Source organism: Thamnophis sirtalis, unplaced genomic scaffold (assembly GCF_051295495.1).
Source record: "Thamnophis sirtalis isolate CommonGarterSnake01/CBP01778 unplaced genomic scaffold, rThaSir2_p1.2 scaffold_9, whole genome shotgun sequence".
NCBI lineage: Eukaryota > Metazoa > Chordata > Lepidosauria > Squamata > Natricidae > Thamnophis > Thamnophis sirtalis.
The window spans coordinates 14754613-14780230 of NW_028261389.1; the positions used below are offsets into that span (position 1 = coordinate 14754613).

Sequence of the window (25618 nt, forward strand, 5' to 3'; positions counted from 1 at the left end):
ACTGTGGCCTCATGATCCAGATCAAGGGGCAACTGCTGCACAACTCAAGAGTTGTGTAGAGGCTCTCCTAGACAACGTCTGTCACCTGCTGTTTGAGCACAGGGTTGCGATTCCAGGAGAAACTCCCAGGTTGCGCACCAGATCTGTCTGGAGTAGTATAACCATATACAGAACTAAAAATGATAGATAACTAGATCCTGAGGTCGCCTTCCCTCGCAGCCACTCTATCTTGACAAGGTTCAGTGAAGCCTGTTGTCCTCCATCCAGGTCCCTAAGGTCTCCAGGCAGCCACAGCATCACTTGGGAGCACCAGGAAGACTGTAGAAATGTAAAACTATATACTATCTACATTAGGGGTGTCAAACTCAAGGCCCACGGACCGGATCCGGCCCATGGGGTGCTTAGATTTGGCCCAGGGCTCACCCTGGAAACAGTGAAGGCTTGGCCCACTGTGCCTCTGCCAACGAAAACAGAGCTTGGGGAGACTGTATGCGGCCGTTGCGGATGTAGCAAAGCCTCGAGAAATGTCAAGCTGGCCACGCCTACCCTGGCCACATATCCCAGTGCTCTCTCTCTCCCCCCCGCCCCTTAGTCTTAGAAAAGACTAAGAAAAAATTTTAAGGCTGGACAACGTGACTCACTGGCCTACTCTGCCTATGAAATAGGGACAGTTCATAAAAGGGGGAAGTTATTTTATAAAAAGACCTGAAAATCAAGCAACCGATATCAGTCTATAGTTGAATAGACTTGAATTCAGTTAACAACTCTAGCCATATTAGCTCAACATAGGCATCCTAGCATAGGAAATTGCATAAATAAGCTGTCCAACTGATCAGTTACCAATTCTGACAAAGTGTTCTCGGATACTATAGTTCAGGAAAAAAAGCAAAGTGACATCGGGTACAAAAGAGAGAAGGGGGCAAGGCCATAAGGTAAGTAGAGCTTTTCTTCCTTGCTGGTAATAAAGAGAAATGCAGATAATACTATAAAATTAAATAACAGAGGTGACAGAAAACACTTCTCTGTATAAGGCAAAACTGGCTGACAAAATTCATTGCTACAAATTGTGACCATAGTTACAAAAGTGAATACTTGTATAAAAAGAGACTGGCAATTCTTGCTGATTTGCCTTACAACTGCTAAATTCACAGATATTCTGCTATCAGCCACAGTGGAGAAAATGGTGCTGGACTAGACATTTTTTTCATGTCACCTACAGTTTTTTCCCCCGTTTTAATACTTCTTACTTTCAGAGCAGCTTTCAGAATATTTGGCGAATTCTCCTGATCTTCTTTGGCTATGCCTGTATTCTTAAGAGGCAGTTTGTATCATCATAGCACACTGCTATTTAGCTTAGGTTGAACGTTGCACAATCCAACAAACAGCCATTAAACTTATATACAGTATTACTAAAACTCTTGCGTCTGTTTGATAATTGGCAGCTTTCAATTGGGTAAAATGGTGCATCATAGAGCAACAATTGTTGAATCAACGTACTTTAAATGGACCAATTTACAGAGTGCATCCAAAATCTGGGAGCCATGACTCCCGTAGGATTGAAATTTGACAATGTTTTAATGCCATACTTCCCTGACTATACTTTCCAGGAAACTATAGGTTGCATAGCAGAAGGAAAGATGGGAGGGGCACATACCTACCCTATTTCCAGTCTTCCTCTAGCCCCTATGCCCAATTGGCTGGTAGCAAGACCAGACAGACAAGTGACCACTGGCAGCTTTGAAATCATGGTCAACATTTTAAAACTCTTAATGGTAGTGGCTAGTAAGGGAAGAATGAGGGAGTAACTTGGATGCCTGCTGGTGAGAGATAGGGTTCGTTGAGATGAGCCTTCTTCCTCTCTGGAGAGGGATCCTTTAGGGACATGCCAGAATGAGGAAGAGGATGCAGTTTTCCTTGTAGTCCATGGCTCCCATAGTTCTCCCTCTTCACAACAAAGTGGCTGGCAGTTCCACATGCCAGCTGAGGGCAGGAGGAGGGGTTCTTCTGAGGATTGTGAACGGAAGGGAAAGGTGCAAGCCTGTATTATATTTGGAAACAAAAAGGGCAAGTGCCAGGGATAGTTGAGCCCCCTTCCTCTCTTTGTTCTCCTTCCCTCTAGTAAAGTTACAGGCAGTTCGTGAATCAGCTGAGGAAGAGGAGGGAGGTGCTTCACCAGGGCTCTCAAAGGTCACAAGGGGAGGGGAAACAATGCGGGTCTATATTACATACTGAAAAAAGAATGACCTCATCAGTCATGGGTTGTCTCGCTGTTTGAAAAAGAGAAGCAATTCTCCCTTCCTTCTCCCAAGGGACCTTAGCTAGAGTTTTTCTGGATATCCTGGAAAAGCAACTGCTGCTGAAGACTTTTGAGACTACTTAAGACATCTGCAGTGAGATGCCCAGCAGACCAAGATCCTTCCTGTTCTTGGTTCTCTTCTTCCTCCGGTTCAACGGGGCTATCAGAAGGCAAAGAAGAACATCTGGAGATATAACCCTGGTCTGACTGTACTGACTGTCTCTGAACTTTGGAAGCCTCATCAAGCAACTGCTGTTGCTGCTCATGAACATCTTCTTGGCAAAGGGGCATATCAGAGGGGATGACACTTTGTTGATAGAGGGAATACATCAATCCCTCCAGTTGTTGCCTCACCTCATCTGGCAAGGCCTGGGGATCTGAGGATAAATCCTCTTGAAGAATGACATTATTTCTTCTTGGGACGCTACCTTCTATCAAAGGCACACTTTCTAGCCAATCCTCATTGGTCAACACTTTATGACTGAGTATCTCATTTTCTTCTGCGAGGGCAGCTGGCATGACCACCTGAACAGAAGGTGTCTCAGCAGGAGTGACCAGAGTCTGGAATGATAGATCTTCTCGTGACAGATGCTGAGGTGTCAGTTTATATGCTCCCAAGTCATCTTCATTAACCAGAGGATTGATTAAGCAACAGCTATTGGGGTCAGGTTCCTTTGGAAGCAGTTGCTTCTTAAGAATCCCTTTTCCGGGGAATATTAATTCTTCAGGGAGTTCCTCAATCAGAGGTTGTAGATCATCTTCATCCTCATCGCAGAGACATTCGCTTTTGAACCAATCTGGATGCTCATCCTGCCATGTCTGGAATTTCTGCAAGGCCTCCTTCAGCTGTTTGCCACAGGGGCTTTCAGTGTATTTTTCAGGTGAGATGGCCGGAATCTGATGCATTCGCCCCGGCTCAAATTTTTCAAGATCCTGGATTAGGAAGTAAATTTCCTCAAACTTATCCATCAGCTGATATTTGGAGGTGACGTGGAATGGGTCTGGAATGTCACTCTCATGGCTTATGCCCTCAAAATAGCAGATTAAATACAGTCCAAAGCAAGATGGCTGCTTGAAGTCTGGTAAAATCAGATTCAGTGCTGGAGTGAACAGATCCCCTGTTGGCAGCATATTATCTTGCTTCAGGTGTACATTGGGTTCCCTGTGCCCAAGCATAGCCTGCCACTTGGCTCGAGTACCCCGGGAACACAAGACGATGATCTTTGAAGAAAGCGCTTCCATTTTCTGTTTCTGCCGAGTAAGCCAGCACACGGCTCCCATCTCGGAGATCTGGTGTTCATCTAGCAGGTCTAGGATGACCTCCGTACCACACACGGTGATCATGAACTGAGCAAACTTCAACACAATGTCTACATAGAGCTTGTGATCAGCAGAATACACAATCCAAACTGTACGTGGCTTGAGGGGTGGAGGAGGTTGCAACATAGGGGTGACATCTGGAAAGTCAAAAAAGTTAAAATATATAAAAAGGGGTAATATTATGGTTACTGCTCCCCCACCTCCCTATACATGGAAAAACAAAGAGTACAAGAAATAGGATTGTTTCATGTGTACATTACTGCACTTAATATTAAAACAATGTTCAAGATTATTAGCTTCAGTTTAGCCAACTAAACTTTATCTCCAATACCAGTGATGTAGATGGAAGATATTTTATTTCAGAAAATTGCAATCCTTGATGTAGAAATTTATTTCTCCTGAAAAACAAGCTGTGTCAGAAAGTAGTAGTCATTGACATTAATGTCAACATTGCCCAGCCGATATTCAACTACAGAAACAGATGAACAGTTAACTTTGTAAGAATTGGCTTTGTCTGCGTTTGTGTTCATGTAACTGAAAGCACACACAGAACTTTTAAGAAAATACAAAGTCAATACTGTCACCTCTGAATCTAATCCTTGTACATAGCTTATAAATCAATGCTGAGTCATAAAAAGTAAAAGTTTGCTTACCCTGGAGTTCATAATCACCGTTTTTTGCTGCAGAATTTAATTCTAGGAGGGAAAGAAGAACACAGAAAACGTTAAGGAATGTAACTCTGATCATAAAAGTTCAGATACTTTTGAAAAAGAAGGGATAACAATTCAATGACCTTCATCTGACACTCAAGTGCAAGCAAAGAAAAGCAGAAATTCTTGAATAAGAATTTAAGTTTTCCTTGACACAACCGGGGGAACATAAATGAAATGCTGAAAAAATGGTGTCAGATTGACCATGAAATTAAGATGATTGGCTATAATTAACAATGGGTAGAATAAAACATTAAAACTGAATAACTTTTTATCAGTAGGCTATCTAAAACTTCCCCAAAAGAGCTGAAATTGAGCTTGAATTTAAGTTAACACAGGTGTAACGGAGCTGCTAGTGTAACAGAGCTGCTAATTTCCTCTTTCCTCTTCTTCCTTGGCAGTTTTCCCAGCGTCTATCCTGTTCCTCCCCTGTGGAATAGTATGGGTTAACAGATGGGGAGGCAAAGAAGGGTATACCTGAAAATTAAGCGGAAAATTAAAACTCTGACCTGATTTTTTCAGAGGTTAGCCTCTTCCCAGCCTGCAGTGCTCTACAACAGTGTTTCTCAACCTTGGCAACTTGAAGATGTCTGGACTCCAACTCCCAGAATTCCCCAGCCAGCATTCGCTGGCTGGGGAATTCTGGGAGTTGAAGTCCAGACATCTTCAAGTTGCCAAGGTTGAGAAACACTGCTCTACAAGATTCACCTTATCTATCAAACATTGAGGATTTTTGGGGGGAAGCTTCCAGGGTGAGAAAATTAATGTCTGCTGCCCCATTGCACAAATTTGGTCCAACCCTACACCATTCCAAGAAAGTTATTCTGAAGACAAAACACCCCCCCCCCATTTGTAGAACCCACCTTTTTGTCTTCGAGTAATGCAGATTGCGGAACCAATAGCTGAACCAATTAACAAAATGCAGATGATAGTGTGGATCCAAGGTAGCCCCACTGAAAATGTATCTGAAAAATAATAATCGTAATAAAAATGAGAGGGAGAATCATCAAACCAAATATTACTATGAAGAATGCCTTGACATTTTTAACAATAATTGACCAGGAAATAGTAGAACAATTTATTTTATTGGTTCTGCACAGAAGCTATTGTGATATTTAATATTTCAAACTCCTATCTTCAGTTTAGTGCATTCTCAGTGTGGTATAACAGAAGGCACATGTACGTAAGTGTGGTCAGGCATCACACAATCTGTTACTGTATCCACCAAAACATTAACTTTCAAAAGAAAGTTCCTTTTGACAGGGCTAAAGTAGGACAAGTTTATGCAAAAATATTTTTTTTCTTGATTCTGCTCTGGGCACTCAACCCCAAGTCGACATTTTGTGGTAGAAAAGCAACAACAGAATCTCCAGTTCTTAAGCTCCTAATCTCTACAAAAATTGACTCTTTTCTAACTACATCAGAGCACTTTAAGAGTATATATATGCACCATTCACTCCGGATTGATCAGGAAGAATTAAGGCATCATCAGAAGAACACGGGATTAAAAATAGTTGCCTCATACAGTCTGTACCACAGGCAGGAAAGAATGGTTGGATCTGGTGAAAAAAGAAAAGAGAGGATAATTATAGCAACTAGTTCTGTGCACAATCAGCCACTTGATTTAAAAAGTTTTTTTAAAAAAAAGCTTATGTAGGACTATTTTCTCTTGGCTACTGTCAGGGTTCCAAGTAACACCCCCAATGAAAGAAGACTCCGAGGCTTGAGTGTCCTCAAAGTTCCATTTTATTAGAGATGTTATATTGGCACATCTGGGAAAACCTGAATCTGAAAGCTTCCAGGTTTTCCCCACCCAACTGAAAGTTCAAGTCCCTGCCCAGCACCCACATGTCCATTATATGGTCCAATCAGGCACTGTTCCAAAACTGGAGATGCCTTCCAGTCGTGCCACTCCAGGTGCAGGGCAAGATGCCCTCGACTCTCTGGCAAAGGAATGTTAATTTCATTATATCTACCCCACTCCATATAATCCTCCTTCCCAGTTTCCCACAGCAATAAATGTCGCAGGCCTTAAGGCCCAATGCAAAAGTTGGCTTCCAGGCCTGACAGCTACATTATGTAAATAAAATGTAATATATTATACATTATTAGACAATACAATGTACAATGATATATTAATATAATGTAATTGTATCACTATGCAGTATAATGCACTGTATTATTATATACTATAATATTCTATTAATATAGTATATTAATATATTGCATAACAATCTAAATAAACTTTTTTTTATGTACTCTCAGTGTACATAAAAAGACAAGATACATTCGTCAAGAATCATAAGGTACAGCACTTAATGATAATCATAGGGTACAAATAAGCAGTCAGGAAACAATCAATATCAATATAAATCATAAGGATACAAGGAGCAAAGTTACAGTCCTGCAATCATAAGTCGGAGGAGATGGGTGATAGGAACAATGAGAAGATTAATAGTAATAGTGATGAAGCCTTAGTGAATGGTTTGACAGTGGTGAGGGAATTATTTGTTTAGCAGAGTGATGGCGTTCGGGAAAAAACTGTTCTTGTGTCAAGTTGTCTTGGTGTGCAGTGCTCTATAGCATCATTTTGAAGGTAGGAGTTGAAACAATTTATGTCCAGGATGCGAGGGGTCTGTAGATATTTTCATGGCCCTTTTTTGACTCAGGCAGTGTACAATGGAAGGCAGGTTGGCAGTAATTGTTTATTCTGCAGTTTTGATTACTATTTGGATGGGAGGTTATTAGGAAATCCCAATACTGGAGATAAAATTGGGTACTCAAAAAAAAAATCACAGAAGAAAGCAAATCTGTTTTTTTTTTTTAACTGTTGTTTCAATGGATGTGTCGATTTGGTTACCAGGAGCTGAGCTTGACCTCTGGAGAACATCCTTATTTCTAGTTTTCTCCCCCCCACTGCCAAGGTAGTCCTTGACTTATGAACACAATTGAGCCTAAAATTTCTGTTGTTAAACAACATGGTTGTTAAGTGAGTTTGGCCCCATTTTGCGATCTTGCCATAGTTGTTACGTGAATCATGCAGTCATTAAGCAAATCTGGCTTTTCCTTATTGACTTTGCTTGTTGGAAGCCGGCTGGGAAGATTACAAATGATGGAACACATGGCCCCCGGACAGGGCAACCATCATAAACACATGCCAGTTGCCAAGTACCCAAATTGTAATCATGTGACCATGCAGATGCTACAATGGTCGTCAATGTGGAAAATGGTCATTAAGACTTCTTTCAACTTCGAATGGTCACTAAATAAATATTTGAAAATCACCTGTAACCGAATGTGACTATTAACATGGAAGAAACCTACCTGCACTTTGTATTTGCAACAAATCTTCAGGTTCCTTTCCAGCTTGACTGTTACATTAAGGCGTTGCTGCAGACCCTCCTGCAGAAATCAAGAGGCACAACTGAGACAGGACCAACAAGCACAGTGGGATCAATCTAAATATATTGTACCTTTGGGGTAACTCTTGTGGCCCAGCAGGAGTCGTTGGAGCTGCAAACAGACTCCGATAGGGTTCCACCACAAAACCGCGTTCGACTAAACCACGCTCGACGAAACCGCGTAGCTGACGTCATCAACAGGGCGACAACAGCGCGGAGACAGCACGCTGTAAACGCTAAACCTAAAATTAACCCCTAAACCTAACCCCCCTAAACCTAATCCTAAACCTAACCCTTAACCTAACCCTTAACCTAACCCTAAACCTAACCCTTAACCTAACCCTAAACCTAATCCTAAAGCTAACCCTAAAGCTAACCCTTACCTTAAGTTGAATTGGCTTGCTTTCAAAGCGCTATTTAAAGCGCCCTTCTTTCTCCGTGCTGGCTGTTGTCGCCTTGTTGATGACGTCAGCGATACGGTTTAATCGGGTGCGGCTTAGTCGAGCGCGGTTTTGATGGGTCACGTCCGATAGCGAGGGGCCCTATGAGTCAGCTCTGGAAGATGTGGAGGACTCTGGACAGGGTTCCGATTCCGAGAAGGGACCAGAGAGGCTGGTTGGCTACCAGGAGGTGCGTGAGGCATGGAGCAGCGGTGAAAGCCAAAGGGAGTGTGCCCATGACGTCAGGCCATGGAACAGTGGGGAGGAGCTAAGGGAGTTGGTCCCAGATGCCAGGCAAAGGCGGGCAGATAAACGGCGAGAGCAACTACGCAGATACAGAAGATAATTGGACCCAGGTGGTTGTAATTAGGCTCCTCCCAAGAGAGTATATAAGGAGAGATTTTGGGAGGAGGCTGTTTGCAGGATTCAACTGATATACCAACGCCGGAGAAGCTCTCGGGTGTATTTCTTATCTTGGAAGTCAGGATTGCTGCCCAAGTCTTGTCAGTGTGTTAATTTACTATGAATAAATTGTCTAGCAGTAATCTTTTCTTGGAGTGTCTCAGCATATGGAGGGGGGGGGGTCAGAACAGGTAACTAAATGGGCTCAGAAATAGAAATCAAGGGGCCAATTGCGGGTTATCATAAAGCAGTGAATGGATTCAGGACAGCTCCCGCGTGGATGTGAGGGGCAGCTGTTGTAGTTGTGATGCACTGGTGCATTTTTCAATAGCTGTGCCAACATGAAATAGCAATAGCAATAGCAATAGCAGTAGACTTATATACCGCTTCATAGGCCTTTCAGGCCTCTCTAAGCGGTTTACAGAGAGTCAGCATATTGCCCCCAACAATCTGGGTCCTCATTTTACCCACCTCGGAAGGATGGAAGGCTGAGTCAACCCTGAGCCGGTGAGATTTGAACCGCTGAACTGCTGATCTAGCAGTAGCCTGCAGTGCTGCATTTAACCACTGCGCCACCTTGGAAATCAAATGGCATAGCATAAATCTGGAGTGGCTGATCACATACAAGCATGCAGCGACTTGACTACAGTTCTGCTGCTTCTTTCACAGGACTGGGAAGAAAAAGCAAGACATTGCAGCTTCTTCTATTCAATTATTCTTAAATGGTTTCTTCTTTTCCAATAAACAGCAACATACATTTCCTTGTTTGCTTGGAAGCAGTTCTTGTTTAAAGGTATATATATTGAGAAAGCAGATTTTTGCCTGGCACACCTTTCAAACCACATTAAAAAACAAAAATTTCCTTAAAAGAAAATTCAAAATGCAAAAACTGTCTCAATCCTGGAAATAAACAGGTGTCTAACTCTCCTAATTTGCTATTTATGAAGAATTCACATTTTGTAGTAAACCATGTGTTTTAAAAAGGCTCAAATTCCAAACATGCTAACTGTTGGGCTTTTGTTACTGGGAAGACAAGAGTTCTGATGGATTGTTAAGTAATGATAATGAGGAATTGCTAACCTAAAAATTAAATGCCTGGAGGAGAAAACAGAGTGGAACAAAACTGATTACCTTTGAAATGCTTTCCGTGGCCTTCTTGCACTCCTTTCCATCTTCCTGAACACTGATTACATGGATAATATAGGTGGCTGGTATCTCTGCGGGGTCAAAGCTCACCAACACAGAATGATCATCTAGACTTGTTCCATTAATTCTGGGTTCCCACAAACTCCCTAAATGCAGAAAACTCATCAATGGCATCAAATGGCACTGCTCACGGATGCACCCAAACACCTGAAAAAAGCATACCTATTCGCAGACACGGTTCGGTTGTTCTCATGATAGGATGTGTGCAATCTGCAATGGCAAAAAAATAAAATAAAATCAGAAAGATTGCATCTGTGTTCTGAAAGACAATACTGGCTAAACTGACGACTTCAATTTGCAAGCAGTTTGAAAAGAACTATGCTCAAATGTACGGAAGCCAATCAGCGGTGGGTTGCACATTTCGCTATCACTGGTTTGCCCTGCATGCACCCGCCCACTTTGCACATACGCACAAAGGGGGTTTGTGCGCACCTTCCTTGCATGTGCTTTGTTTGCGCATGCGCCTTCTGCACATGTGCCCGGTCTCAAAACGTGCCTAAATAGGGTGGCATAGACCTGGGGGCTTTTTTTATCCCTGCTTGGCACCCCGGATCCCAGTTACAGATATGCAGAGACAAAATGGCAGTGGTGACAATACCACTCTTGCCTCTACTCCATCCTTTCATAGGCTTCTCAGTTGAGTGGCTTTAAACCACTCTAAAAACTTTAAGGTGGCTTTAAACCACTTTAAACATGGAGGTGTTCTAAAAGAAATGGCAGGTTTCTTTTATGTGGTTCCACTTTGCTTAGAACTAGTTCTTTTTCCACTCCCCTACTTTTATTTTTTGAGCAGCGGCCTTTTCCTCACTGTATTTCCTTTAAGCACTACAAATTGCAACTTCAAATGTGCATCTTTCACACTAGGTAGGCTTTGCTTATCAGTAAATTCTTCTTCATATCCTGAAAGTGCAGGATATTCTAGTGTCAATTGGTGCAACTAAGGATTCTTCATTTACATCTCTTTCAATTCCATTTTTTAAATTCTGCCTCAGATAGCCTATATTACGCCCCCCCCCTCCCAAAAGCAGATAGGTGCCAACCACCTAAATTTTAATCATGTGACCACAGGAATGCTGTTAATGGCTGTAACTTGGTGATCTGGATGTAAGGACCATTATGTCAATGCTGGTGTAACTTTGAACAGTTGCTGAACTGAACTGGTCATTAACTGTATAGACATGAAGCCCCTGTAATGGTTACCACCTCCCAGATCAAGAACTGCAATGTACTGCAGTATACAGCCAATTACCTCCTCGCGACCTATCAGATCACACAGATTAGGCCTCCTCCGAGTTCCATCCGCCAGTCAGTGTCGACTGGCAACCACGCGGAGGAGAGCCTTTTCAGTAGTAGCTCCGACCCTTTGGAACGATCTCCCCGTGGAGATTCGTACCCTCACTACCCTCCAGACCTTCCGCACAGCCCTCAAGATCTGGCTATCCCGTCAGGCCTGGGGTTAAAGATTGTAATTCGTCCCCACCCGAATGATGAATGTTGTTTCTATTTTTAATTATGTATTGTTTTTATATGTCACTGTCTGTATTCCCTTCCCCACAAGTTGTAAGCCGCCCTGAGTCCCCTCAGGGAAAAGAGCGGCCTATAAATAAACTTACAAATTACAAATTACAGTAGAACATTGGGCACCAACGCTTCTGACCATAACCAAATAGGGTTCCGACCAAAAAATTCACAAAATTTTTGAATCTGGTCACGAACACATACTCAGGGGGCGATCAAACATGGCTGCAGCCGATTTCCCCTTCCATACCATTTTTTTTTTGGGTAAATTTTGGTTAGGTTCGGGTCACTACCAAATCGGGTTGCAACCAAAGTTATGGAACGAATTATGATTGTGACCAGAGGTTCTACCCAGTAGTGGGATTCACATTTTTTTATTAGCGGTTCTGTGGATGTGGCATGGTTTGGTGGGTGTGGCTTGGTGGGCATGGCAGGGGAAGGATACTGTAAAATCTCAGTTTCCTCCTGATCAGCTGGGACTCGGGAGGCAGGGGCGGGGCCAGTCAGAGGCAGTATTTACCGATTCTCCGAACTACTCAAAATTCCCCCTACCAGTTCTCAGAACTGATCAGAACCTGCTGAATACCACCTCTGGTTCTACTGTATAGGGCTATTTTCTTAGCATGTTGGCCATATAACACTGGCTCTGTAGGCACACATTAATTTCTGTTAAGCTTCCTGGTACTTTACAGAGTGCTGCTTTGATATATAAAACCCAAAATGGCTTAAAAACCAGATATTTGCATGACTGCCACCTTCAGGTAGAATCAAGCTATCTCGTGCTTTCATCCTCAGACAGATATTGAGAGTCATGCCCATCAAGTTGGGAATTTATGTCCATACATTTTAAAGTAGCTAAAGTTGGAAAATGCTGATCTAGGAGTGGATTGTCAGTAAAAAAAAATATGTAAATAAATATATCATAAATGTGTCCCTTACTTGGTACTGTGAATGGATTTGAAATCCTGTTGTAGTCCCCCGGAGTACTTAATTTGGGCAAATGATAGACAGTTACTTGGTACTTTTGGCCTGGCTGTACCTCAAAACGATCGAAAGAGAAATTCCACTGAAACAATATAAGGAGAAATGTTTCTTGAAATGTGCAGTGAGTCAATGCAGTGGCTTATAACACCGACCTTGTATGAAATTCTCTTTTCTTTTCTAAGATCTATACGATCACTTAGGCAGAGCAATTCATTTTGTTCAGATCTAGTTATCTGGCTTTGAATGATCCCGCTTGCGCTAATGGAGCTTTGAGTGCGAACGCCTGCCACTCAGGCAAGTGGAGCTGCGTGCCCATACACACTCACCTGCCCACTTGCACAGCCTGGTTGCAAATGGGCTACGCCCCAGGAGTGGGCTGCGACCCTGGAGTTGGGGACACCTGGTCTAGGAAGTAAATTCGGACCCCCCCTCTCTCCCATATTTCTGATAAAACACAATAGACAGTGACAAAACTGTGGTGTTAAACAAGGGATTAAAAGATTTATAGGCTGACAACAGGAGCCAGGGGAGAGAAAAGCATTCTGGGATGATCAATTATATTTGCTTCCCATGAATGTGGTGACCTTTTATTCCAGGACATCCAGAAATATTCAGTCAATGCTGTTAAAAGAAAAGTTACAGCACCGTGTTCTAATACCTCCCTAACTTGGGGAATGCAACATAGTTGGTGTTTTTACATAGAGCAGAAATGGAAGCAACTGTTTCCTTGCTTATAGCCTGGCCTTTTCTTGTCCCTTCTCCTGGAATAGGTCATTTTTTTTTTCTGCACTACAGCATAAATCATATAGTTATTCCAACACTAGCATTTCACACACAGTAGAGGCCATACCAAATCATCTATGCTTGCTGTATGTAACGGACCATGTTCTTAATTACAAAGTTTTTCTTAAGCACCAGGTTATTCTTTGGCTAGCAAATGTCAGACTTTCTTTAGCCAATATACTGTTAGTTAGTTTACTAAATGTGCCAGCCTGCCCAACTCCATTACGATTCTATTGGATTCTAAGAAGGCAAAGTATAAATTTGTAAAACTTTCACGATCGCTTACCCGGCCTCCATTGTCTGGACGGACTTGAAACGTCAAGTTATTTTGAAAGTCAAATTGAGCGCAAATCTGGCGGTTATTGCTTAATTGTAGTACAGACAATTCCGCTCCTTTGAGATATATGATGCTTGCTATTGTTGGAAGAAAAGGAGAGACATAAAAACATTGCTAAAGAGATCTCTCTTTGTATCCTCTGATGATGCTGGAAGCTAAACCATAACAAGATTCATAATTTAGAAGTCACGTGCAGGAGGTCAGGGCCAACTTTTAAAAAAGTATTCCTCTTCCCCAACTCCCCAATTGTGCAAAATTAAGTTATAATGTTTAGTCTAGGAAATGGAGAATCCTGGGTTAGAAAGACCAGTGATAACAGTCAGTATAAAGAAAACAAAGACTTGTTGAAACATTTGTATTTTATTCTATGAAAAGAACACAATACATATTGACATGTTATACTGGCATTTTAATATTCATCCCCAAATTATACTAAATTGTTTACATTTTTATTCTGTACTGTTGTTATCTGAAAGGAAAATCAACCCCTCCCCAATAATTTACCTTTAAAATTGGAAGGTACCATGGATTCACCACAAACAGTAATACCATGTTTCCCTGAAAATAAGACCAGGTCTTATATTTCTTTTGGGACCAAAATACTGTCTTTTGGCTTGTCCTCGGCCATGCTGGGGCAGGCGCCCATGCGGGGTGTTGGGATCACCTGCCTCCCGCCTCCCACCCCCCAGTTCCTCTGCTTCTGCCTGCGCCTCTTGAGCTGGCCACATCCATCCCCCCAGGCTTATTTTGGGGGCAGGGCTTATATTAGGCCTAGCCCCCCCAAAATCAGGCTAGGGCTTATTTTTGGGGACACACGCTACAGGCAGATTAATTTTTTTATCTGTTTTATATCTTAAAATCAGGGTTATTTTCCTGTAACTATTGAATAATTTTTAAAAAACATTACCAGTTCTTATTATTACTAAACTCCCAAACCCGCCTCTAAAACATGATGGAGATAGTTTTGGCTACTATAACTTGTCTAATTAGACAACTGTCTAATGCTACACTTCTTACCTGCTGTAAATAGTGCAGTTCTATATTGATTTCTTCCTCACTTACCATCAGTAGCCACTTTCCACTCTATCTTCAGCACAGGGACCAATTTCCCATCTTCAGCAAAAAATGTATCAATAAATATGTCAACAGAACTTGGGGCTGAAGGAGTCCATTTCCAAGGAAGGAGCCAGTTCTCATCCACACAGTTACCTACAAGTTTGATGGAAATGAACTCAGTCCCACTTTTGAAATAACAACTGATTTTCCTTTGGACTATAACATTCTAGCTGTGTTGCCTCCTCTCAAACTTCCAGTGCAGCGCAACCTATCAAAAACTACCTGCTGCATTACAACACTCTTTAGAAAAGCTAAGAAAAATAGAGTTAAAGGGTGAACCAAAATGAGCTCACACATTATTAATGTCCACGTTGAATAGTCAATACTTCACATTAGCTTCTATGTTTCTTAGAAAAATGTGTCTTCTAATATTGACTAAACTTCTAACCTACCACTAGATTTCCTTAAATTATCTCTAGATGTGCATTTCCTAGAATTTCTAGCCAGTTCTGATAACTCTGGAAGATTGAGAAAGCCTAGATAAAAAAATATGTATGATGAGATGTATGTTAAGAGATGTAGCTGGACACAAGCTATTTAGAGTAATAATTCCATAGTAGGGTATAGATATGGATAATTTAGAGAGTATTGTTACATTTCATTCCAGACGAAAAGATGCACTTTGGGTTAATTTTTGGAAAAACAAGCTTATTGTGTATTTCTTGATTTAGAGAAAGCATATGATAAACAGAATAGGATTAAGTTATGGAATATTTTATGTGAATATGGAGTTGGCTCCATGCAGTAAAAGTAATGTACGAGAAAAATAAAGCATACATGTAAATAAACAGAATGCCTAGTGAATGGTTAACATTAAGTAGGAAGACACAGATGTGAGATATTCCTGTTTTTATTTAATATATTTATAGAGGCATATACAACAAATGCTTGTGGTGATATTAAGAGTTGGGGATGTGAATGTATATGTGTATTTTCATATGCAAATTATATAGCTCCTGAACTCATTTGAACCAAACATGAGAAATAGCTACCTCACACTAACATTCCTCCTACTGAAATATCAATCGATTATAAAATGTTGCACAGAACAGAGTTAGTATTACAGTTCTAAAATAAGCAAAATTAATTAAGGGCAAAACAAAAAAAGGGCACCTACTGTTTCGTGCAAGACAGCGTAAACCCTACAGGAGAGAACACAAACATGTTACTAAAAAAAGTCTTAAGAATAATACAGATCATGAATGTTGCTTCACCTCAAAATAGTATTAACTTTTATCAGTAGTTTTTCTCACGCATATTTTCAACTCACCCCCCCCCCATTTAACAGATGCTAAGCTTAACAGACATTTATTTATTAGTCTACTAAACTGGGTATTTATTAAATGAATTTTCACCTTTAACATATTTAAAATGTATATATTTTTTCTTTGTCATACATGTGATGATAAGTGTATTCTAATTTAATACGATAAAGAAACGTAACAAGCTATGTTGCTGAATCATTATATACAAGGAGAGTATTATCTTGTTTATATGCAAATAATCCTATAAAAATAGGCAGAATAGTTAACATAGATCAAAAAGATAAAAATGGTTGACATTTATTTTCCTGTTAATTCTATTTCTGTATGATTCAACTGTATATCAAAAGGTTGTTTTTTTCCCCAAACAGATTAGGTGGCATCTTCCCCTTTTAAATTCTAAGGGTTCAAATAAGTAGCAGAAAAGTAGTCAGAATGTCTTATTGTAGGAACAAAGAATGACAAACACAAGAAACCTAGGTACTTTTAAAAGGGATAGGCTTTTGATTGCTTAGTTGCAATCACCATTTTGATACTATAGATTCCCCCCCCCCCCCATTATGGTTGCCCAAATGCCTAGGGTAATTTTATGCAAAATACTCAAATCTTTAGCTTTTCTATCCTTAGGAAATATTGAGAGTGGCTGAAATGACTATTTAGTCAATCTGTGCATAGCCCTCTGTTGTGACTCGGCAGGAACCTTTGGAGCTGCTATCAGACTCTGACAGCGAGGAGCCCTGTGAGTCAGGCTTGGAGGAGGCGGAGGGCCCTGGACAGGGTTCTGACTGAGCAGGGCTCAGAGAGACTAGTTGGTCCCCAGGTAATGACTGAGCCTGGGATCAGTGAGAGAGGCTGAAACAGAAACCTCCTGTGCGTTATTTCAGGATGCATGCAGGAGAAGGGCTGACCGACGTAAGGAGCAATTGAGGATGATAACGAGCAGTTGTGGCTCATTAGGATCTCCTCCTGCGGATAAAAGACTGATGGTGTCACGCCCTGGTTGCAGAAGTCAACGTTCCATTCCGTTCCGGTTCTAGTCAAGCTCTCCATTTGTGTGCAACCATCGAGAAAAAGCACTTGGATAAGTGACTTGATTTATATAATCCTGTTTTGTATTAGTTTATGAGTGAGGACTTTTGCCAGAGCATTTATCTGTGTTTACTTTGGGCTCGCAACCAGCAAGAGCCGGGACTGATAAAAATATTCCTTTGAAGTTCTGTTTGGCTTTTGTTTTTGAACGGGCAAGGTGGGGGGTCAGAACAGTCCTCTAACAATGAAAAAAAAAAAAACCAGTTCCAGGACACCATATTTTAATACATCAGTAAGATACTATTTTGATCCTAGTATATGTGGATAATGTTTACATGCTTGCCAAAATTTCCCAAATGTCATCTCATGAAAAAAAATCTAGACTCTAAGAATCCTTCACAGATACATGAAGGGTCAACCTAAATGGACCCCATAATGTCTCCAACATCGTTCTGTCACTGCTTCTACTATGGTGATGTTCAAAATAAACATACAGTTACTATGAGTAGTGATTTTGCGCAGCTTATACTGTAAAAGAGGTCCTATTACTGTTACTGTATTGGCACATACTTCCTGTATGTTGCCCCATCTTTTCAAAACTGTGGTTAGGCATATCTGGCCTTAATCAGTCATATCATTGCTGTGTGATTTCAGCCAGAGTAAGAAGAAAGAAAGAAGGAGGGAGGGATAGCTAGATATAATGGAAGGGAGGGAGGGAGGGTGAGAGAAAGGGAAGGAAGAAAGGAAAAAGAATTGTATAAGTTTCTATATGTGGTTGAGAAAAGTGTCAATGCATGTTCTTCACAACCTGTTTTAGGACAGGCTTGGCAGATAAACAATAGAAGAACAGAAGTTAGTGTTTATATACACTGAGCACGTAGGGGTTCTTATATGCTTCTATCTATATTCTGAAGTTCCCAGTGATTTATGCTTGTGCTAGATTCCTCCTAGAATTCTCACACTAGTATATAAACTGTTCAAAGTTAGAATCAACTATAGAATTTAAAATCAAATATTTGGGCTATTCTTTCAAAGCTAAAAAACTACCCCTGACCATTAAATGGAGGTGTAGTCTACTGTAGTTTGAATCTCTTTGTTGCCGTCCAGTGGTTCTCAGCCTTCCTATAGCTCTAAAAGGCAGTAAAAGGAATGCAAAGCAATATAGTTAGGTGTTTGTGCAAATTATATTGCCTGCAATTTATTTTGCAGAGTTTGATTTTTATGTTTGTAGAGAACACCTTTGACAATAAATATAATAATACAGACTCAGGCATGCAATCTTTTGGTTCAGTATTAAGATCCTTATTAAGAAATGCAAACACATATGGAGAAGTCACGTGCTTGCAGGGCAGTTAAATATGTTACTTTGGGAGGGGGCATTTCTTGGAGTGGTGGTTTATTCTGGGATCCCTCAATTCCTTTTACCACCATTATCAGCAGCACAAGAAGACAGAGAACTACGGTATTCCCATAGCACTTATCTGCTATAAATGATCTTGTTAAATATGCAAAGATGAATTGGATTTTAAAAAGATCAAATAAAACTTGTTCAGGTAGACTATGACTTATTCAAATAATACAAAATGTATTGTACTGCATTAGATTGAGTCATATAAGAAAACTTTAAATTTTCCTGAAGTTTCTCAAATCTTTAAAAATTACCTAAAGAAATCTAAGACGTTTTTCTAGCGGGGGTCCTTTAAGAAAAAATCCCCACCTTTTTATAGCTTTTTTTTTTTTTTTTTTAGAAATTTGCAGATCAAGCTATTATTTAAAAAAGTTTATTGACTAGATTTGAATTCTGGAAGATTTTAAGGAATGTTAAAATCTTAAAAATAAATTAAAATTACTATCAATTTTAAAAAGGTAGTCCTCAAGTTATGACACTTTGTTTAATGAGTATGAAGCTTCATTAAAAAGTGACTTTCAGCCACTTTTATGGCCATGTGATTGCACTTTGGGCAGTTGGCAACCATCTTGCATTTATGAAAGGTTGTAGCATTCTGTGATCATGATCTGCAACTATTTTTGCAATTTTCTGGCGAAAAAAAAACCCATTGGAAAAGCTGGATTCACTTAAAAATTGTGTAATTTATTTAACAACCTCTGCTTTGCTTAACAATCTTGGAAGCCACTTAATGACTCTTGTAAAAATTGCCATAAAATCAGGTCTGATTTTATAAGATGAAAATTCCAGTCCCATTAAGCTATGGTCTATCTGTAGATTTCATTTGCTCTTCTAAAGAGTCAATTCAGTCTGTACTGAATCAGTTAATTCAGTCTGTATTTTAATATAATATAGGAATAATTTAATTTAGCCATTTTCATCCTCAAAATTACAAAAAGCATTCTTCATTATTAAAATAATTGTTTTTATTTTTCCAATAATTCACTGGTTATGATACTCTGAAGCTTATTTTAGTTACTAGGTGCTACTTATAGGCCACTTACATGAGTAAACATAAGGTTGGAGGAAGTAACTTACAATCTTACAGATGAATTTTTGCAATCCTGAATTCATAATGTGAACTCATGTAAATACTGAAGGCATATTTACTAAAATATTAAATCAAATTCTTTATTTTTTATTTAAACATATTTAAATTTATTATATACATTAAATTCAATGAAACTGAGTATAAATGCATATGTCATGAAGTAATTGGAGAAACATGACATTAAGCAATATTACTCTAACTGGATCACTCCATTTATTGAGGGTATGAAAAAAACATTAAGGTAATAATCACACAATCACTATCTCTACTTTCTATATACATTTTCTCTTGACACAATTGTTCCCTTCTCACCATGCACATTCAACATAGATGGTCATGCAAGAAAAACACGGACAAACTGCACTATCATCATTGGTTAAGAAATGTACTATGTCTGCATCCGGAAGTTAATAATTTTGGTTTCCTACTATTGTACAATTATTAACAGATGTGTTGACTGTTGTTTTGTGGAACAACTTTAACTGCTTGAATGAATTACCAGTAGTCTTGTCTCGTTTTAGACGACTTACTTTTTCAGGTGTGCATTGCACTCTCAATATTCTAAGTACAGGTAGCCCTCAACTTACGACCAAAATTATGACAACCCTGAAAAAAATTATTTACAACTGTTCCTTGCACTTACAACTATTGTGGTTACATGATTGCAATTTGGGCACTTGGCAACCAGCATGTATTTACAACGGTTGCAATATCTTGAGGTCACACAATCACAATTTGTGACCTTCTCAGCTGGCTTCCAACAAGCAAGGTCAAAAATCTTGGGGAAAACTGGATTCACTTAATGACCGCAGTGAAAAAGGACGTAAAAGCGTGTGTGGTCATGTGACGACTCAATAACTGCACTGCTTGGGTGACAGAACTTCTGATCCCAGTTGTGGTTATAAGATGAGGATTATCTATGTAACTTTTTATTTGTTTCCTTCCTATTCCTAAGTCTAGGGTTGGGGCTAGATTTCTCATAGCACAAACATTTAATTTTGCCACCAACAAATGATTATCCATTTTTTGCTACTCAGACCTGTTAGTTAAAAGAAAAAAATTGGCTTAGTAGAGCCATCTTTCCTTCTTCCAAGGTCTCTCTCCTCTGCCTCATAACACCTCTTTGCTTTTTAAAAAAAAATCCTTTTAGACTGAGAACTTTGGAAAACAGACTTAATTAAAAAAAAGGTAATTGCTGACACCCATTCAGGAATTAAGTAATAATTGATGGCAATGTTTTGTATACATGGATGGGTGCAGATTTAAAAAAAAATAAAAAAATAAACAAAAGCAAACATAAATATACAAATGCTTTATTTGGTAATATCATTACATTTTTAACATTCAAAATATCATTCCAAGAATGCTATAAAAATATGATCTTATCAGTAATGCCTTCTGGGAATTAGTGAAGAGTTGGCTTTCTCCTCAGGCACTAAAGTTGGAGCCCAAGGATTGAAGAGATGAATGGGAATATTTAATTTTTTCCCCTTTCTTTTGTTTGTGAATTACTGTAGTTCTAATATTTGTACTGTAGTTCTAATATCTTTATCACTGTTGATAGCCATCCAGAATTGTGTGCTACAAGATGGGTGGCCATATAAATCTTTTAAAGAAAAAAATAATTCAGTGAAAACATGAGGACTATGAAAAGCAATAAACTGAATAGAATATCTGAAGTACATTTAGGCTATATCATTAGCGTTTATCCTGCTCAGGACATGGTCCTGAAGAAGAAACAGGGATGGACTAGAGAAGCACGCTGAATGGCAGGGATCAGAACGAGCCAGATGGTTGGTAACCCTGTGGTCGAATGTCCCAGCATCGCTGGATCCGCGCGACTCGGGAATGGCAGCCCAAGGGCTGACACTATACAGATAGTCCTCGGCTTACAACTTCAATCGTTCGAAGTTACAACACCACTGAAAAAAGTGACTAATAACCATTTTTCACGCTTATGACCATTACAGCATCCCCATGGTCATGTGATCAAAATTCAGCCACTTGGCAACTGATTCATATTTATGATGGTTGCAGTGTCCGGGGGTCATGTGATCACCCTTTGTGACCTTTTGACAAGCAAAATCAATGGGGAAGGCAGGTTCACTTAACAACCATGTTACTAATTTAACAGTGCAGTGATTCAACAACTGTGGCAAGAAAGGTCGTAAAATGGGGCAAAACTCACTTAACGAATGTATCATTTAGCAATAGAAATTGGGTTAAGTTGTGCTAATAAATTGAAGACTACCTGTATGATGATCCCCAATCAAAATTAAACAAATATATACATGGTTTGTTTCTGATGACTTTTACATAAGCTGTTTTTTATCTAACTGCTGATTAATTTTATCTGCATTTGCTGAACACAGACATACAAGTGCCCATGTGTATTGAATGTATGCTGGATACTTATTTATATTAATTTTTTAAAAAGTTATTGCTTGTATTTTTGTATTAGAAGTTACTATGTAATAAAAAATCAATATAAAATGTAGAAAAAAATCCATTTTCAGTCAAAATATTTTTTTTCACAAAAAATATGGTGAACATCTCTTTACCTAGGAAATACACAATATGCTGTTCCATTATACAGTTGCTAAAAAGGCAAATACTATCCTGGGATGCAATTAACAGCAAAACAAAGTCCAGGTAATGACAAGTAATTGTTCCCTGATCAGACCCCATTGGAAATACCAGACACCAGTTCTGGATACTATAGTTTAAAAAAACAAGTAATAATTGAAGCAAGTTGAAAGGACTGCACCTAAGGATGAGCATCTGAAAACTGCACAAATAGGAACAATAAAAGGATCTGTTCATTATTTGACTAGTCACCAGATAGCAATCTTCAAATATTTAAGGGATTATAGGGGAGGGAATAGATTTCTTTATTGCTCCAGAATAGAACCACGGTAATAGATTACCAAATTAAATGTTTATTATGCTCATAGACCAACATAAACTAATGGGTTTAAACTGCAAAGGAAGCAGTTTCAAGCTAAGCATTAGTACAAACTTTCGGAGTGTTTTACTTGAGAGCCAGTTAACATTCCCCGCATCTTGACAGGTGAGAAAGGCTGCTTAAGACACTCGTGTCTCCCGAACACAGCGAGTTTCGCTTGGGAGGAAAGAAGCGCGTCCCCTCCGCCCCGCTTCCCACGCGCACTTCCCACGCTGTGCGCCCGCCCGGGCCCGACATACCGGTTGGGAACAGTTGAAAAGCGGCGGGACGCTGAGCAGAAGCCTCAGTCCTGAAAGCCCCGGGAGTAGCCCCGCCACGAGCACGAAGCACCACGAAACGTCTCCCCTCATCCTCGCCGCCGTCGCCCTGCTCCCGAAGCGGGACCACCGGCCTCATTGACTTGGCTCCGCCCGCCTCCGGCTTCCGGGACCCAACTCGAAACGGGACAGTCGGGAGGGAGGAGTCTGGGGAAGCTCACCTGAGGCGGGGCATAGGCGGGAGGGGCGTGGTCCCCCAGAGAAGGAGGGGCTTCTCGGTGAAGGGGGCGCGGCGGACGCGCGTTACCTTGAGGCGAGGAGGTGTGTGGGCGGGGCTGTCAGAAAAAGGCGGGCGGGCCTCCCCCTTATCTGGACCGGCGGTGAGGAGACAAGCTGAGGAAACGGGGGCGTGGCTGACTGCGAGCGGCGGCCGTTAGTTAGCTCGAGTTTGCGGGTATCGGTTAACTTGTCGATGCGAGCGCGTATTACCGGGGGGGGGGGCGGGCGTTGACAAGAGACCTTATTGCCAATATTGGTTTGTGTGGGTTGCTGCTTTGATATTGATAGGTTTGCTGTGGAAGCTTCAGGCCGGGGAATCTTAAGCCTTCCCGCCCAAATCCCACCGTCTCCATCCTTTGGGGTCCTCTTGCTATCCCTGATACCTGACAGAGAATAGAATAGAATTCTTTATTGACCAAGTGTGATTGGACACACAAAGAATTTGTCTTTGGTGCAGATGCTCTCAGTGTACATAAAAAGACAAGATACTTTCGTCAAGAATCATAACGTACAACACTTAATGCTAGTCATAGGGTACAAATAAGCAATCAGCAAACAATATCAGTATAAATCGTAAGGATACAAGCAACAAAGTTACAATCTTGCAGTCATAAGTGGGAGGAGATGGGTGATAGAAATGATGAGAAGACCAATAGTAATAGTAATGCAGCCTTGGTGAATGGTTTGACAGTGGTGAGGGAATTATTTGTTTAGCAGAGTGATGGTATTAGGAGAAAAAAATGTGTCTAGTTGTCTTGGTGTGCAGTGCTTTATAGCATCGTTTTGAGGGTAGGAGTTGAAACAATTTATGTCCAGGATGTATGGGATCTGTAAATATTTTCACACTCCTCTTTTTGACTCGTGTACAGGTACTTCTGGAGTTCCAAAGCTAAAAAAGATAGAGAGAGTGAAAATCGAAAATGACTGAAATAAACCCAATGTCCTCAGAAAGAAGTAAACTTTTAAGAAGAAGCTATATAGAAGAAAGCCCTCAGAAGTACTAAAGAAAATGCATTTTGGACTGTCCTTAATGTAAGGTTAGTCCGCTACAAGTTAATGCTTTGTCCTATGAGAGGGGACAATGAGATTTATTACATAAGTTACCAAAAACATCTTTCTAATCAGCCTGAATAATGGGCTTGAAAGTACGCAGCAGAAGTGTCCTTTCACGGTGCTGTTTTGTGTACAGAGAATTAACAACAACAGCAGGTGTGCCTTAACACACACATGGGTGTAAAAAGAAAAACAGTCTGAAGCAAATTCTGACTAGAATATATACCCTTTTCTAAAGAAAAAGTCCCTTCCCCACCCTTGAAGCAGACATTCTCTCCTTTATTTGATTAGGCTTTATCTTTCTTTCGGAAATTCCAGTTGTGAGGCTCTGGGGAACAATGTTTTTTCTCTTTATTTCAGCCTGTTTTCCTTCAATGCCCTCTTCCAGTTTTGCCTTTTTCTGTAAAAGATCAGTATGGTAAGATATTTTAACAGGCATAATCTTTCATGAGCTGCATTTGCATTTCAAGGAGGCTATAGTTTTTGGTTTCTAAGCATTCAGCATTCATGATTATGTATTATCTCCAGTATCAGTTATGATGGTTATGTGCCACTTCAGGTATTAGGTAAATTATTCAGAACAAACATAAAAATGGTATCTTTCCAGAGCTTTTATAATCAGCTAGTTGTCTATACAGCGCTAGTGACTTTTACAGTTTTATGTATTTGTAACAGGAGTTTTTAAGTAAGAAAAATACTATTAAGACAAGGCACAATAGAAATATATAAAATTATGCATGGTAGAAAGACAATGGAAAATATTTTTTCCTCCTGATATAAAAATACAATCCATAATTATCCAATTAATCAATGAAGCAGAATTCTCAGATGTTGGACTAATAAGGACTTACCTTTCTTACAACATATAGTTAAATTATGATTTTCATATTGATCATTGTCAAGCTGAATGGCTTCAGAAAAGATTCCATATATTCATGGAATTTACATTTATTAGTAACTACTACATATAATGGCTAGTATTATTTTCATTGTCTGGCATTGTGTCTCACCGTACAAATTGCTAGGCAATCAAAGAAAGAGGACACTGTTGTGCCGATATCTTACTGGTTGTTATCTTCATAGACATCTGATTGATCAATAGGGAAACAGAATGCTAGCCGAAATAGGCCTTTGTTCTTGATAAGTTCTTCTTATGTTCTTTGGCAAATTATAGTCCAATACTGACTGATTCATTACTTACCTCAATGACCAACATAGAATATATACATTAATTATTTTAAATGATAAAATGTATTTGGAAACCAAACCAAACCACATAGGTTTCTTACAATGCTACAGATAAGAATATTAAATCCACGCATTTCATTAATCTAGAACAAGAACTGATTCAGATCTACTATATAAAGTTTAAGTTTTTATTGGGTCCTCAAATTATTAATAGAGTGCTCACATACTTTAAACTAGCGTTTCAGGAGTCTTAAAATATAGGAATATATAAGTAAGGCTATTTCTTATACAAATAATTCTATCAAAGTAATATCAAAACAAATTTAATATTTGTTATAAATATAGAGTTAGAAGTGGGCATTTTTCTATTGTGCCCAATCCCTTTGAGAGATGACTTTCTTTTGCTTGAACATATGTTGTGAAGGAAGACTCGCCTTAATTGGATAATTAATTGGTTCCATTATTTGATATTTTTTGCTCTTAGGATTTTCCCCCCCAATAATCAGCTGGAGTTCTGACTTCTTGTAACTTAATTCATTACAGGTGTCCTCAAATTATGAATGTACAATTTGTC

At 39.8% G+C, this 25618-nt stretch overlaps 1 protein-coding gene across 1 annotated transcript; it reads right to left on the reverse strand.

Annotated features, from left to right (window-relative positions):
* Positions 1 to 564: 564 nt before the first annotated feature.
* Positions 565 to 22712, reverse strand: IL17RA (interleukin 17 receptor A). Its single transcript, XM_087722892.1, has 12 exons — positions 22507 to 22712; positions 15631 to 15655; positions 14460 to 14606; positions 13347 to 13474; positions 12233 to 12359; positions 9938 to 9985; positions 9701 to 9861; positions 7651 to 7728; positions 5777 to 5885; positions 5190 to 5291; positions 4270 to 4311; positions 565 to 3753 (listed from the first exon to the last, which is right to left on the reverse strand). Exons 1-12 carry the CDS (start codon positions 22615 to 22617, stop codon positions 2315 to 2317), a joined length of 2517 nt encoding a protein of 838 aa, XP_087579018.1. The 5' UTR covers positions 22618 to 22712; the 3' UTR covers positions 565 to 2314.
* Between the last annotated feature and the right edge of the window lie 2906 nt (positions 22713 to 25618).